This window comes from Diabrotica undecimpunctata, chromosome 4 (genome assembly GCF_040954645.1).
Source record: "Diabrotica undecimpunctata isolate CICGRU chromosome 4, icDiaUnde3, whole genome shotgun sequence".
NCBI classification, from domain to species: domain Eukaryota; kingdom Metazoa; phylum Arthropoda; class Insecta; order Coleoptera; family Chrysomelidae; genus Diabrotica; species Diabrotica undecimpunctata.
The window spans coordinates 149,123,058-149,139,200 of NC_092806.1; the positions used below are offsets into that span (position 1 = coordinate 149,123,058).

Here is a 16,143-nt window from a genome sequence, read left to right on the forward strand (position 1 = left end):
ACACGAAATCACGATAATCACTGCACTTCCTACGGGGTTGTCAGGACTGAAGAGAGAATACTATGATTTCTTTTCAGGCTTTAGAAAAACGTACGCCGACATGCAGTTTTTGGATGATCAGGAGACGGAATATAATATTTTTATCAAACTCAGCTTCTCCCTTTGATAAATGATTAATAAAAATATTGCTAATATTTTGTGACCATGTGACTGTGTAATGATCAGTAAATAACTTATTATTTTTACTGGAAATGGATTGAACTTCACTTTTACTCTCTAAAGTTCTGTTTTTAACCAGGAGTTTAAAAAAATGTCACTAATCCACTGTGTTAGATTCTGTGAAACATGAAATAATTGTAACCCTATGGTACTTCCTTGAAATTTGTAATTTTTTTTCAGTGTCTTTCTGCATTGAAATAAAGAGTATTTTAAATAGAACGCATAGAAAGAAAAACGTTTATTACCTTTTTAACAAATATTACAACATATTTACATTGTTTACACTAAAAATTATTCATACAACAACTTGATATTACTTCTTTTTAAGTCTATCTTTAAAAATATTCCCCCTGAGGTTTGATGATGATGTCATGGACCTAGAAAAAAATTATTTAGTTATTTATCACACTATATCTTTAACTCTTAACGAAATAAATAATGATATAGGTAATTATCATTGGTTATTATTTTTTAGTATATATATATATATATATATATATATATATATATATATATATATATATATATATATATTATATATATATATATATATATATATATATATATATATATATATATATATATATATATTGATATCAACAAAACCTCTCTTCCTGTTGACATAAAACAATCTCTAATTCCTCGTGAAAAGTCTTCCAAAACACCTCAAATATATGGCCTACCCAAAATTCACAAACCCGATATTCCTGTACGTCCCATTGTCAGTGCATACAATTGCCTTACACAACCATTGGCGAAGTACTTGGCCAAATCTCTCACAACCTCTCGTCGAAAATCTTCATGTTTTGGCAAAAATTCTTTTCATTATATCGAATTTTTTAAACCATACCCCATCTTACCGTTAAACATTCTACTAAGTTTCGATATCGTTTCACTCTTTACAAGCATTCCTATAGACTCTATACATTCTTAAAACTAAATACATTATCCAGCAAGGCCACTTATCTCTCGCTAAACATTTTATGTCCAACACTTATTTCATCTTCCAAAATCAATTCTACAGACAAATAAATGGTACCCCAATGTGCTTCCCACCAGTAATTGCCAATATTTTTATGAAAGACTTCGAGATCCAAGCACTATTCACATTAATGCTCAAACCCACATGTTGGCTACGATATGTTGACGATACATTCATAATTTGGCCCCACAGCAGAGATGCTTTTGTTATCTCTTCAATCCCACCTAAATGGTATACATCATATGTAGTATCAAGTTCACGATGGAGGTGAAAACTGATTCATCCCTACCGTTTCTCGACGTAATCATAAAAAAAATCAATTCCAAGGTTTTAATTACTCTATTTATAGAAAACCCACCCATATTAATCGTTACTTGCACGTGAACTCTTATCATCCACATTCACAAATTAATTCAGATCTTGTCTCCAGATCTATACGCCTTTGCGATTTATTTATTTATCGTATGTATGGCATACAATAAGAACACATATTTAAAAAGCAATATAAAACATTACATGGAGTATTACAAACGAACATCTAATGCATTAATATAGTCTAAAACATTTTCGGTCGCATTCAGGAACTCGTCAAAAACTCCAGGGAACCGCCTTCGGGGGCATTCTTCAACAATGTGACGGACGGTCTGTCGTTGCGCACCACAGTCACACTCCGGAGTAACTTTTCCCTATTTATGTAAGCTGTCAGCACATCTACCGCTTCTTGTTCTTATTCGCTGCCTTTGCGATGATGCAAGTACACCCGCCGAGCTCTCTAGTTTAAAACAAGCCCACATCCACAACAGTTACCGCGAAAATCACATTAATAGAAGCATCCACAGACACCAATCTCCCACTCAATCTCAACCCAAAGACCCACACCCTCATCATACGAAAGCTTTTCTTCCTTACATCAAAACTGTGACTGAAAAAAACGGCACAATTCTTAAATCAACAGGAATATAGGCAATATTTACCCTTCAACAAAAACTTTCATCTTGTGTCCGATCAATCAAAGACAACATTCCAAATGAATACGGAGTTTATGAAATTCCTTGTGCGGGACTGTCCCCGATCTTTAATAGGCCAAACAAATCGTAGATGCCAAAATAGCATCTATGAATATTCCATTTCTATTCGCAATTTCGATTCAGTTTCAGCTCTAGGGCAACACCATCTTTATACAGGTCACAAAAATGATTTTGAAAACTCCAGAACCATAGCCCCCACCCGCTTTTATAAATCAAAAATTATCCGAGAAGCCATAAAAATTGAAAAAAGAGCCAAATTGTCTTAATAAATCCTCCAATCAAAATCTTGCTGTCAGACATGTTCGCACCAATCTCCGCGCCAATCCTCATGCCAACCCTCACGCCAACCTCCACCAAAACCACGTCACTATCGACGGTATGAATAAACCGTCCGCTGTTCCCAGTAGCAGTAATGCACTGATTAGTGACCAGTGTAGTAGTGTCTGAAGAAAACATCAGATAGGATGTCGAAAGGTTGTCGCAGTTATCATTGACGCAATTCAACCCAGAAACATGTTGAGATTAATATTAATTTTTGTAATAGTATTAATCTTAGTTTTACTAAGCCAACTAAGGCTGGCAATAAAACAAGACAAGGGCGTTCCTTTAAAGCACAGTGAAAAACAGAGAGTGTTATATTTACTTCAAAAATAAGAAGATAAACTATTATTTTTCCACGCTATGTATATTTATGTACTTGATATTAAAGCTACATTTATTACTTCATCCTTTCTTTGTGGCCGTCATATTTATCCCAAAAGACAAGTGAACTTGATAAGCATATGTGAACATTCCAAACTCTTTTTCAGAAAACTTCTGGCTATTCAAATCAAAATATTAGCACACTACTTTACTTTTTGAACAAAATAAATAAAAATTGGTACACTTTTTAAATAATGATTGTTACCTGTACATGTTGTGGTGTGGAAAGGACGTATAAAACTGCATCAGCTATATCTTCAGATTTTAACATTGCGTCTTTAATAACGGCGAAAAGTTCTGATGCTTTAAAATCGGCTATTATTTCTGTGTCTACTATACCAGGACTTATACTCTAAAATATAATAAATGGTATTTAAAAATATTAATATGTAATACAAACTAAATATGTTTTAGTTTCTAAGATATTTGGTTGAACCATAGAATAACCGACTGGTTGAACGGAAAAAGAAGTACGACCGTCAATTTTGACTATACTTGTGGGAAGGTTATTAGTCACAATTTGGGGAACAAAAAAGGTATTTTGCTACTCCAGCCTTTATTGAAGACGTTTCGTATATGAATTCATATACATCATCAGTTGATCTAAAACCATAACTTCTTACAATTATTCTTCTAAACTAAATATTGTGCATATATATACATATATATTTAAAGCTCACAAACAGTTGTGAGTGACGAAAAAGTCTTAGCTACAAAATAAAACTGGATGAAAAAAAGTAGAAATATTCTGATCCAATAATCTTAAAAAAAACTTTTTTGTGGTCACAATATTCGTGAAATCAAAGCTGACTATATTTAGAGCATTTAGACTAGAAGAATAATACACATATTTATAAAATAAAAAGTTACTACTAAACGTCATCGGAGTATATTGTTAAACGATCCGTATCCGTAGATTGATTGATCAAAATGTTTAGTTACACTTATATGTAGCCATTTCGTGAGCAGATAAAAGCTGGTAACCAAGAAAGACAACCTTCCCTTCGCACGTTATCAACAAAAGTGTTAAACGTTAAGGCGGGATAATATACGGTCGCCCAAACCTGGAAGAGTCTGAGTTAATGCTAAAGATGATATAGTTAATGCTAAAGCTGCCAGTGAAAGTTTCCGACTTGATAAAAAAATTAAATCTAATAAGTGAATCTATAATATATATTTGACATATGTGTTCATCATGGTAAAAATTCTTAGTAACTTGAATTTCCAGTACTCGAAACACAGTAAAGAACTAAAACAGAAAGGCGGTTTTAGATTTAATTTGCAGGGTATCTGACATTCGCTTATGCGTATTTTAATCTCCTTAGGTATCATCAGAGCGACATATACAGAGACTCTTAAATCTAAGCCTGTGTTTCTGTTTTAAACCTAATTACTTTATTGAAATTGTTTACTTACGGTGACTCTTATTTTGGATTTGAGTGCATTTAGTTCATGTCTTAACGTTTCCGTCAAGGCAGTTACTCCAAATTTGGTTGCTGGATATACATCTACGTAAGGAATATTAAGTACGTTATGACCAAAAACGCTATTAATATGAATAATATAACCATCGATATTATTCTTTTTCATAATATCAATTGCCTCTCTTGTTGCTATACACAATGCTAAAAGGTTAACATTGATAGTGGTTTTCCATGCTTCTGTATCGCCACCTATTAGACCTGTTTTCTTGTGGCAACCAGCATTATTTACTAGGATAGCTACAGGACCAACATTTGCTGAAGTCCATTTGAAGATTTCTTTTATGTCTTCTTCTTTGGAAAGGTCTGCTTTTACTGCGTAAAACTTGCCCTTTTTACCTTGAAGCTTTTGTGCTAAAGCGTCCAATCTATCTTTTCTTCTAGCAGCGCCCACTACCTGTAAATATTTTACTGAAATTATTTACTTAGTTTAAGGATAATAAACATACAAAAAACAATTTTCGTAGAACCCCAGCTCCGAGTGACATGTGTGTCCTAATGGAACAGTGGGACCCACGTGTCTGAAGATCAAAGGGGTCACACTCCGTAATGAGAAGGCTGTTGTAGAAGTTACTTCGGATGCTCTGGGTAATGGGACATTCACTATTTTACTTTATGTGGTTAAGCCACATGATTTTAGGGGTAGCTAGAAGAACTTTTCTTCCCAGCCTTCGAAAAGCCTAGCTACTGAATAACATGACAATTATGGTTTGACATTGTGAACTTAAAGTTTAATTAGAAAGAAGAAAGAACTATGCGCAACATGTGATATTTATAAAACAGTTTTATTTGAACAAATTGAAAGTTTACACTTAATTATACTCATCATATGGCTTCTAAAACTATGGAGTGAGTATTCGAAACGCAAATTAAGTCGCTTGCGCAATGTAGTTACTCAGTAGTTGCGACATGTTTTGATATCCAGAAGATCTTATCCACTCCAGTGTCAGAAGTTTCTTCATCATACTATTAGCAAAAACTCGCCGTACACAATTTTACAGTCTTTGATTTTTGAGACAATGAAGGACACTGCTATCTCTGGAATGACGAAAAGGTACTAACGAAATTAGTAGTGCTGTATATTTTTTTATTGAAATAAAAATAAAAAGGGGATTTACAGACTTTTTTCTGCTAATTGCGGTGGACAAAACAAAAATAGAATAGTTCTTGCTATGTACTCCTATGCAGTGAAAAAGTTTAACATTAACATTACACATGTGTTTTTTGAAGTAGGACATTCACAAAACGAGGACGATTCAATGCATGCCCTGAATATAACAACGGACAAAACATCAAGTCGTATATGTTCCAAACTAATGGATAACCATAATATGATGTGCCAAAGCATCAGGCAAGCCATATTCTGTAACTGATACAATTCAAAAGCAAATTCTAAATTTTAGACTATTTAACGTCACCCATAATAATTTTGAAGTAGATATTAAAAGTAATAAAGCAAAATGACAGATACGCAATGAAAATACAAACACCAATTACAACAAGTAGTAGATCAAGTTAGGGTAAACATGATAATATTGGGGGATTTGAACGCTCGAATAGGCAAATAAGTAATAGCCGGAATTAAGCGAAAAGATAATGAGAATGTTAAAAACGAAAATGGATAACTGATGATAAACTTCTGCACGAATAACGAACTAAGAATAAACAACTCATTTTTTGACCACAAAGACCAACACAAATATACATTTAATAACACTCGTGGACAAAGATCTATGATAGATTATGTTATAACCAACGGAGATATATATCCATCAAAAATAATCGATGGATGATGCCTCAGCTCAGCAGATGTAGGTAGAGACCATAGCCTAGTATTATGTAAAATAATAATCATCATGAAATACTTCCCACCCAAGAGAGCGGCGCCAACACAAACAAAAATCAAAGTCGAAGGACTAAATACGGAATCCACGGAATACTTATACAGGAAAAGAATATCAGAGAAGATCGCTGGGAATGAATATTAGGAGACGATAACATCGATGAAAGCTGGAAAAAAAACTCAAAAACAGCATAATTAATGCAGCAACAGCATCACAAGGAGAGAGGAAAGTAACGAACACTAACATATCAAAAAAGAAAACACCATGGTTTAGAGAGGAAGTGAAGACAAAATGTGAATAAAAGAAAAAAGCCTTTTTACAATACAGACACAACAAACACAAGAGGCATACAACCACTATAAACGAATAAGAAATGAAACGAATACTTTAACTAGACAAATAAACAGGGAACCCTGGCAGAGCTCTTTAAAACAAATGAAACACGACTTCTATGAATCACAAAAATAAATATGGAGAATTATCAGAGGACAAAGAAAAGCGATGAACGAACTAATAAAATCAAAACACATTCAGAAGGAATCAAGGGTAGAATTTGCTAAAGGTAAATCACCAGAAGAGGACAGAATACCGAACGAACTCTTAAAGTACGGAGGACCATATCTCACCAGACAACTATTAAAACTAATCTAAAAAATAATAGAATTCCTTAAGAATTCCTTAAGAATGGAGATCAAGCTTCCTAATACCTCTCTTCAAAAAGGGAGACAAATTGGACCCGAAAAATTACACAGGAATTAATTTAATAAACACAACACTGAAATTAACAACCAAAGTGATAACAAATAAACTGAATGAAATTATAACACTAGCAGAAGGATAACAAGGTTTTAGGTCGGGAAGATCATGCACCGACGCTGCATTTATAATGAGGCAAGTGCAAGAGAAATCATAAGAATACAACAAACCGGCATATCTATGTTTCGTGGATATTAAGAAGGAATTTGACCGAATCAAATTAAAAGACAGTATCCACTTACTGTGCGCAAGAAAGATACTCTAGGAATAATCAAAACGATCGAAAATATCTGCCAAAACCACACAATAAAAGTAAAAGTAGAAGAAGAACTAACCGACTCTATTGAAGCTGACAATGTGATAAGACAGAAAGATTCCCTGAGTCCTCTGTTGTTCAACAAGATTATGGATGAAATAATAAAAAAAGTAAGAACTAAAAAAGGATACTAAATGGGAGAAACAACTTAAAATTATCTACTATGCAGACGAGGCAATACTACTCTCTCAAAGTGAAGATTATTTACAATGTATGCCACACCAATTTAATATAACCGCCAGAAATTTTAACTTCCCCAAAAAAGACAAAATGCATGGTTACAAGAGCAAATTTACTAAGATGTAAATTGGATCTGGAAGGTCAGATAATAGAACAAGTGATGGAGTTTAAATATCTAGACATCACATTATCTATCTCGAAACTAAAGTGGAAGATCAAGTGAATAGGGCAAACAGAGCCGCAAACAGGGCCGCCTGAATTAAACAATATGGAGAAATAAAAAAAAATGGGGAAAGAAATGGAGAGCAGAATTTACAAAACAGTCATCAGACCAATAATGACATACGCGGCAGAAACAAGACCTGACACAAAGAGGACAAAAAGGATGATAGAAACAGCACAGATGAAAACACTTAGAAAAATTTATGGTAAGACACTATGAGGCAATGGAAAAGTAGAATGAAATGATCATATAAGCCAAATGACAACAATAGAGTAGTAAAGACGGCAAGAGACGGTTCCCCAAGACCAACTCGATGGAACGACAACTTACTGGAGGCACGTTGAAAAATAGACAGAATCATGTCTATATAAAAAAAGAAAAAGAAGAAGAAGCAATGAAAATGCGAAAATAGTTTACGTAAATTATGACGTTCTTTCCGAAAATATTTACTGCGTTAATCATGTAACATAACGTTCTTCAGCTAGGAAGTCAACAGAAGATAAGAATGATTTATCATTCTTTATTTATTTATCTCCCGTTTTTTCTAATTTTCTCACCATATCGAAAAACAAATATAAAATTTTTAAACAGTCTTTATAAGTCAAATGTCATACGCGAAATGACACTGTTATGATAAACAATTAAAATTTTTTGACCCTACAAATATTCAACAATCAGATTCCGAATAAAAATTTGAGATAATTATTTTAATTTGTTCATAGTGAATATTTTGTTCGCAGTAGTAGGTTATTGTAATGTAAAGTTTATAATTTCCAATTCAAATTGTGAAAATTACAAATTGATATTTGATTTAAATTTACCATAAAATTTAATTTTCTCTTATTTACATTGCCAATAACCGTTGATTGAATATATTCAATCAACGCAATAACTTACAACCCTTACAAAACATACAACCTTTTAATGAGATAACGGAAAAAATAATTAACACAGAGTGTAATACATTTTTTATATACAGGGTGGTCCTTAAGTAATTGTACAAACAGAAACCGTAGATTATGCACTTTAAAATATTACGATTTAACCCAACTTGCTTTATTAAAATGTTGATATTAAGAAAGATACAGGGTGTTAAAGTGGAAATTAAAAAATTTTTTTTTCGATGTAACTTTTACGTTTGTAAATATTTTTGGACAAAAATTTACAGTTGGATGCTTTTAAGTAGGATAAATTATAATTTTATACATACTTTAATGTAACTAATAGAGGGCGCCACATATGTCACATGTGTGGCATAAATTTGCGCTTAACTGTTTTGCTATTTAAGTTAACTCTATTTGTGTTAAGAAATATTAAAGATACATTATTTTTACAAAAAAAAACGTACACTTGTTAGTAACCTGAAAATTTAACTGTTTTCGAGATAATCGCATTTTATAAGTCAGCTGAATAATAATTATTAGTTTGATATTTATGCGGTAAAGCACTGAATACCTGTAGATAAGCATAATTCATAGTTTATTCTTATTAAAACAACTCAAAGATGATAATTTAACATCACAAAATGTTTTGTTACGGGTGCTAAATGTCTTATTGGAGAAAAGATTTTTCATCTTCTTCTTTAGGTGCCGTGTCCGTATTCAGACGTTGGCCGTCATCATGTTTACAATTTCCCTTTTTTATCGCTTCTTAAGTTTCTATAATGGCGTTCTATTACTTTTTCTCGCTTGTAAAATGCTGAAAACCCAAAATATGTGGTTTATGCAAGATGGTACACCACCACATACCAGAGAGAAGGCAGTTAGAACATAGTTACATTCAAATTTTCTGAACGTTGGATTGGTGGTGGTAGTCATATTCCTTGGCAATGTGGTGAGATATTGATATAATTATTTAATTCATAAAATATTCGAAAAAAATACTTATTATCCATTGTTAAATTGCTTACCCATCTTTATTAGGACAAATGGAAACTAAAGCACAGGTATTGAATACACATATGGGCCCTGATTTTAATTGAGATTTCGACTCAAAACATGTCGAAATTAATATGGCGACGTCGAAATGCGACTTTGCGAGCCTTGTGGATTTCAGCTTAACTAACCAAACGACGTCACTAATTTTCGATTTATCGAAAATAATTTCAACTTCAAGAAAGTGGTTGAAATTTCATTTCGAGTCGAAATTAATCTGACATGACTGGCTGGACTGGGAGAAGTGAACTTAAGTTCAGTTTAGGCGGTGTTGTGTTTTGATTCTTGCAAGGAAAACTGAGGCAAAAAGTATCAATATGGCTGCGTTTTACGGACATTTGCTGGTTTTGGAGGAATTAGAGAGGATAGATATCCAACGCTCACAACGGAGGATAAGAAGAATGTTACGGGATACTCAAAATCCTTTTTCACTAAGTGATGCTCAATTTAGGCAACAATTCCCGCTTAATAAACAAGCTGCAAATTATTTGATAAGGGTATTAGAACCATATTTAGAGGAGGGTGTTTATGCCTCTAGGATACCCAAAATGTTTAGGGTAAGTATTACTAAGCTGCAGTAAATTTAAAAATATATTAGAATATAACCACTAAGTCAAATCTTAGTGGTTATATTAACCTTAGTGGTTATAACTTAAGGATCTCCCACATCGCCTTTTTTCTTTCCTTGCCATCGTGGCCAAGGAGTTTGCCCTTAGCAAAATCAGCATGGTCCTCCAAAAAAGCCACCATGATTTCCCTTTGCTTCACAGACAATTTAGTGCCACGATCACCGACAGCGTCTCCATTAATTTTCTTTCAATTCAAAATATAATTGAAAATGGCCACCATATGATCTAACAACTCAAACAAGAAAAAAAAGACGTTCACATAACGTAAACAAAACAAACATTCAACAAGCGTTGTGCAGCGTGCAGCCAATATACAAGAGGGCCAACCCAAATTTTCAGCAGTGTCAAAATGATAAAGTAAATATCCCCAGTTTTAACTACAATCGAAATGAATGAGAATCGCTAGCGATTGCGACTGTCATGGCGTAGTCGCTTTTAAATTTCGACATCAAAATGAAATAGAATCAGGGCCTGGTCTTGTTTCATAATACTTTTGCTACAAATCTAACCTTAAAAAGACTCAGCATTTTTACAAAAACATCATTGTTGGCCTAATAACCGATATTGTTATAAATACAGTAAACACACAGGCAATTTAGTTCAGCATAATATTAGTTCGTTAGTAAATCATAATAGTCCATTTGTTCGAGATGTAATTATAGTCACTCGTAAGCTTTAACGTAATCATATAAATAAGTAATATCATCGATAGGTTATTCTGTGTGTATATAAGTAACCAATGAACGAGATACATTAAAGTTTAGTACATTATTTTAGCTCTGCGACAAATAAGATGTAGTTCCATAATATACCATAGGATTTGGATATGTATCCAAAAGAATATATTTATCCATTATACATTATAGCCACCATGTAGACCAGAATTTAATCCGCTTGATTTTGGTGTATAGGGCGCGTTAAAACAACGTGTCTATAAGAATCCCATAAACACTCGAAACCAACTATGGGAAGAAATAAATACTGCAGCACTTTCTTTAGAACCAAGGATGCTATTTAATATGAGACGATCTTTTATGGAATATATTGACAAATGAATTAAAGAAAATGGTGGACATATCGAACACTAACTTTGCCAAAAAGTTATGTTATTTAGTGTAACTGTTTCTTAATTTGGTTTGTAAACAAAATGCTTTGATTATCCTATTATTAATTATCCTGCTGATATATTTATTTTATTTAATATTTCGTTAACTATTAACTTTAGTTAAAGGTATTTTATACCAAAATTCAGAAGTATTAATGTTTTTGTCTATTTTTTCTTCGTTGCCTGGAGTAATTGCCTTAAATCAGAATTATGCAGCTGATTTGTAAAATGCGATTACCTCGAAAAATATTAAGTTTTGAAGTTATTACCAAGTATACTTTTTTTTGACAAACTAATGTATCTTTAATATTTTTTGTCCCAAATACAGGTAACTTAAAGAGCAAAAAAGTTAGGTACAAATTTATACCCCATATGTGGCATATGTGGCGCTCTCTATCTCTTACATTAAAGTGCGCATCAAGTTATAATTTCTCATATTTAAAAGTACCTAGTTGTAAATTTTTATACATAAATGTTTACAAACATGAAAGTTAAAGCAAAAAATAAAATTTGAAATTTGCACTTTAACACCCTGTATCTTTCTTAATATCAACATTTTATTAAAGCAATTTGGCTTAAATCGTAATATTTTAAAGTGTAGAATCTACTGTTTCTTTTTGTACAATTACTTAAGGTCCACCCTGTATATTACAACAAAATGGTTTTTGAAAACTATTAATTTTTAATTGTTTACATACAAATAATTGATGCAGAATGAAGTACCATTACCATTATATTGGCAATAATTTTGCCGCGCAGTATACAAAAAGAATTACGGTGATGAATAAGAAAAAAAAGCAATATTGATTATTTTAAAAAATAAAGGTACAGTAAAATTAAATCACATACGATCAGTTCTGTGATAAAAAAAAACAAGTGACTTTTTTAATAAAATATAAATTATTCTTACCAAAAGTCCTTTCTCAACCAAAAGTTCCGCAATTGCTGCCCCTATACCCGAACTTGCACCTGTAACAACAGCTACTTTGCCTATCCATCTGTCCATAGAAAGAACCATCGTGGATTTTTTAACCAAACAGAGTGATAGGAGTAGCTGCTTATTTATTTATATGTCGAATAATAATAAAAAAAATCTTCTTAATCATGTTTTCGATTACGTAATACGAAAAAATGATGACCATGGCAAATTAAATACCTACTAATTTATACAACACAAATAATCTCTAATATTAAAATAATTGCCGGCATGTAAAAATTAAAAGTAACATTTTTTGATAACTCAGGTAAGGTTATTTATAATGTCTTATTATATAATCAGTGTAAAGATCATTTTTATTTGTTTAGTACAAATTCTACAAAAAGTTTTTTAATAACACAGACTCGATTTTTGATTTTATGATATTGCAGATTTTAAACCAGTTTTTTAAGGTAACATATTTTAATGAAATAAAAAATTCGTGACACAATCTTGCTTCGATGAATTATTAGTAAATACCATCTAACAGGAACTTGTTTTTTGTTTTATTTTTATAGTAGTTGGCTTTTGCTATAAAAGATCTACTTCTTTTTTTTTTATTTGAAACTGCTTCAACCACAATGGTCGATTTTACAGATAGCATAAATATAAAGATCATAAATAATATAAAAAAAAAACAAAGAATACAGTTTGATTTTGTTGATTAATCCTGAGGAAACCAAAAAAGTATGCTACGATTGTGGCCACTACGTTCACTTAGAATGTCTTTAATTGTTGTAGGTAACTGTTCATGTTGTCTTTCAAATGCGTACAACGGACACTCCACTAATAAGTGATGTACTGATAAGGCCATGATCGACAGGCGAGTAAAACTGCGGTTTTGTGGCTCGACGGTAAAGCTCGTCAGTGTATCCTTGCAATACCGCGGTTTTATATACCTACGAGCCTGGCTCGCGGCTCGTCAGTTTGTTTTATTTTTTACTTGGCTCGTCATTTAAAACCGCGCGTGTACTACTGGTGAGCAAAACCGGAAAGTGAAAAGATCAGTTTTTAATCATGGATATGAGTACTCTCACGACTTTTTATTAGAATTTATATATTGTTTACGAGAATGTGTTTGTTTATGGAAATGTACATCGCCAGAATACAAAAACAAAACAACTCGACTTACCGCATATGTTAAACTTTTAAATACCCAACGTCTAGGACGTCTCCGCTTTTTTTTTTGTAATTTCGTAGTATGCTATAGCGAAGTAATATAAAACTTCACTTTCAGTTGAACACATGTCAGCTGTGGACGGTTGACAATGACTGTTTTGCTCGCTAGTCGATCAGCACTAACGAGCCGCGAGTAAAACCGTCGTTCTTAAAACCGTGGTATTATGGCTCGCTCGTCGATCACCCACTTCAGATCACTATCACACGCGTAACACAAAGGTTCAAAGGTTTGGGTTGCTTATGTAGTAGGAAATCATGTGTGGGCTTGGTGTGTCCTAATCGTAGTCTCGAGATGATAACTTAATCTCTTCTTTTCAAAGGTAGCCTCCATGGTAGGACAGTTTGTTTTATGGATCTAAGGTTAGAAGGAATGGTTTGAGACATCCCATGTTTCCTGCCAATTGGTCATTATTTTCTTTTTAAAATATTGTTTGACATCAAGGTGGTGACAAGTAGACATTGACAATGAAATTGGTTTCTTAATTGCTTGTTTTGCAACGTTGTTGGCCCTTTCATTTCCTTTTATTCCACAATGTGAAGGGATCCAATAAACTAACCAGTTCGATGATTGATTTGGCATATCATGAGTTCCGACCTAATGAAGCTTAAAAAAGGATGTTTAGTAAAAAGTTTGTTTACAGACCAATCAGCTTAACATGTTCCATGAGCAAATTGATGGAAAAAATGGTAAATCTTAGATTAACGTAGACATTAGAATTATCAAATCGTTTAGTTCCGGAACAAAACGGTTTTAGACAAAATCGTTCAGGCATTGACAATATTCTTGATCTAGAATCTGACATTCATGAAGCGCTAGCAACCAAACAACATTGTATTGCAATATTTTTCGACTTAAAAAGGGCATTTAATACTTGTTGGAAATTCAATATTCTAAAAGAACTGCATTCATGGAATATTCGTGGAAATTGCCTGAAATTTATTAAAAACTTCTTACAGTACCGGTCTTTTTGCGTAAGAGTACATAATACTTACTCAGAGGAGAAAAGTGAAGAAAATACAACACCCCAAAAGTCAGTCCTAAGCCCTACTTTATTCTTAGTAGCAATAAATAATATTATTAACAACCTTACTAAACCTCTAAAGGCTCGACTTTAGAGGTTTAGTAACGGTTTCTAACGACCGGATTCAAATTTTCAGTAACAAAAGCATCAGGTATACTCTTCTCCAAAAAGGTTTCATCAATGCCCCTACATTAAAATTATACAACACTATGCCTCCCATTTGAACCAACGGTAAAGTTCTTAGGTATGTGGTTTAATCAACAACTTACTTGGCAAGAACATATAAAACAAACAATTTTAACATGTCATAAAAGACTGAATCTAATGAAAACATTGGCAAACCGAAATTGGGGATCAGATCAGGAAACTCTGTTGAGAATATATAAAACACTAATTAGATCTAAATTAGAATATGGATCAATTGCATATGCATCTGCTTCAAAAACACGACTTAAAAAACGTGACAGCATACACAACGCTGGTATTAGAATTGTACTCGGAGCCTTCCGGACAACTCCCTCCGAAAGCATACTGAGCGAAGCCGGCGAACCACCTCTACATTGTCGAAGAATATACTTAGCTCTAGCGCATGCTACATCTATAGCCTCAAATATAAAAAAACCCCTCTACTGTAATACTTTTTATAACAAATATATTAATTATTACAATAATAAGCCCCGTGCCGCCAAACCTGATTACGAGAGAATCCGATTATATAGCTCAAGACTGAAAATTCAATTCCCAACAGTACTTCAAACGAATACCAATAACTGTCTACCTTGGACTATCGAACAGCCCAAAGTCATTACAGCGGTAAGTATATATAATAAGTATGAAACTAGTCCTATTATTTTTAAAGTTAAACTAAATTCAATCCTAAATCAACAATACAATGAGTGAACATGTGAGTAGTAAGTGAGTAAAATTTATACAGATGCATCAAAAGGTGAACTTGGCGTTGGAGTAGCAGTGGTAACCCCAAATGACACTTTTCAATTTAAACTTTCTCTAAATTCCAGCATCAATACTGCAGAACTATTTGGTTTGTCAAAGTTATCAAGCAAGTAAATATTGAAAACATCCCTTGTTGTCTAGTGCTTTCTGACTCCCAAAGCTATGCAAAATGTATACCCTAAACACCCCATTGAGAAAATTATCAAGGCCGAATTAATGAAAGCTCAAGAAAATTTCAGAGGAGTCCACTTCCTATGGATACCATCTCGTATAGGCATAGAAGGGAATGAAGAAGCAGATACTAGTGCGCGTAACGCTATCACCAGTGACGCATCAGAAACAGAGTGTCGGAGTATCGCAGGCGATCTAAAAGTTTATTTCAAAAACAAGATGTTAAGTACGTGGAATCGGGAGTGGAATTACTCTAGTTCGAAACTCAGAACCATCAATAGTGATATTTTTTTATGGAAGTCCACGGCCAGAAGTAGAAGATGTCAAACTATTATTACACGTCTACGACTTGGACACTGTAGGTATCGTGCCTATCTCTTCTCAAGAAGTGAACCTCCAAAATGCGAAACATGCAATACAGTAGACAGTATAAAGCACTTCT

General features: G+C 33.1%; 1 protein-coding gene across 1 annotated transcript; it reads right to left on the bottom strand.

The window, feature by feature from the left end:
• Positions 1-442: 442 nt before the first annotated feature.
• LOC140440174 (farnesol dehydrogenase-like) lies at positions 443-12,485 on the bottom strand. The gene is made up of 4 exons (XM_072530494.1): positions 12,310-12,485; positions 4,348-4,809; positions 3,137-3,283; positions 443-596 (listed from the first exon to the last, which is right to left on the bottom strand). The coding sequence occupies exons 1-4, from the start codon at positions 12,415-12,417 to the stop codon at positions 555-557; spliced, it is 759 nt and encodes a 252-aa protein (XP_072386595.1). The 5' UTR covers positions 12,418-12,485; the 3' UTR covers positions 443-554.
• Between the last annotated feature and the right edge of the window lie 3,658 nt (positions 12,486-16,143).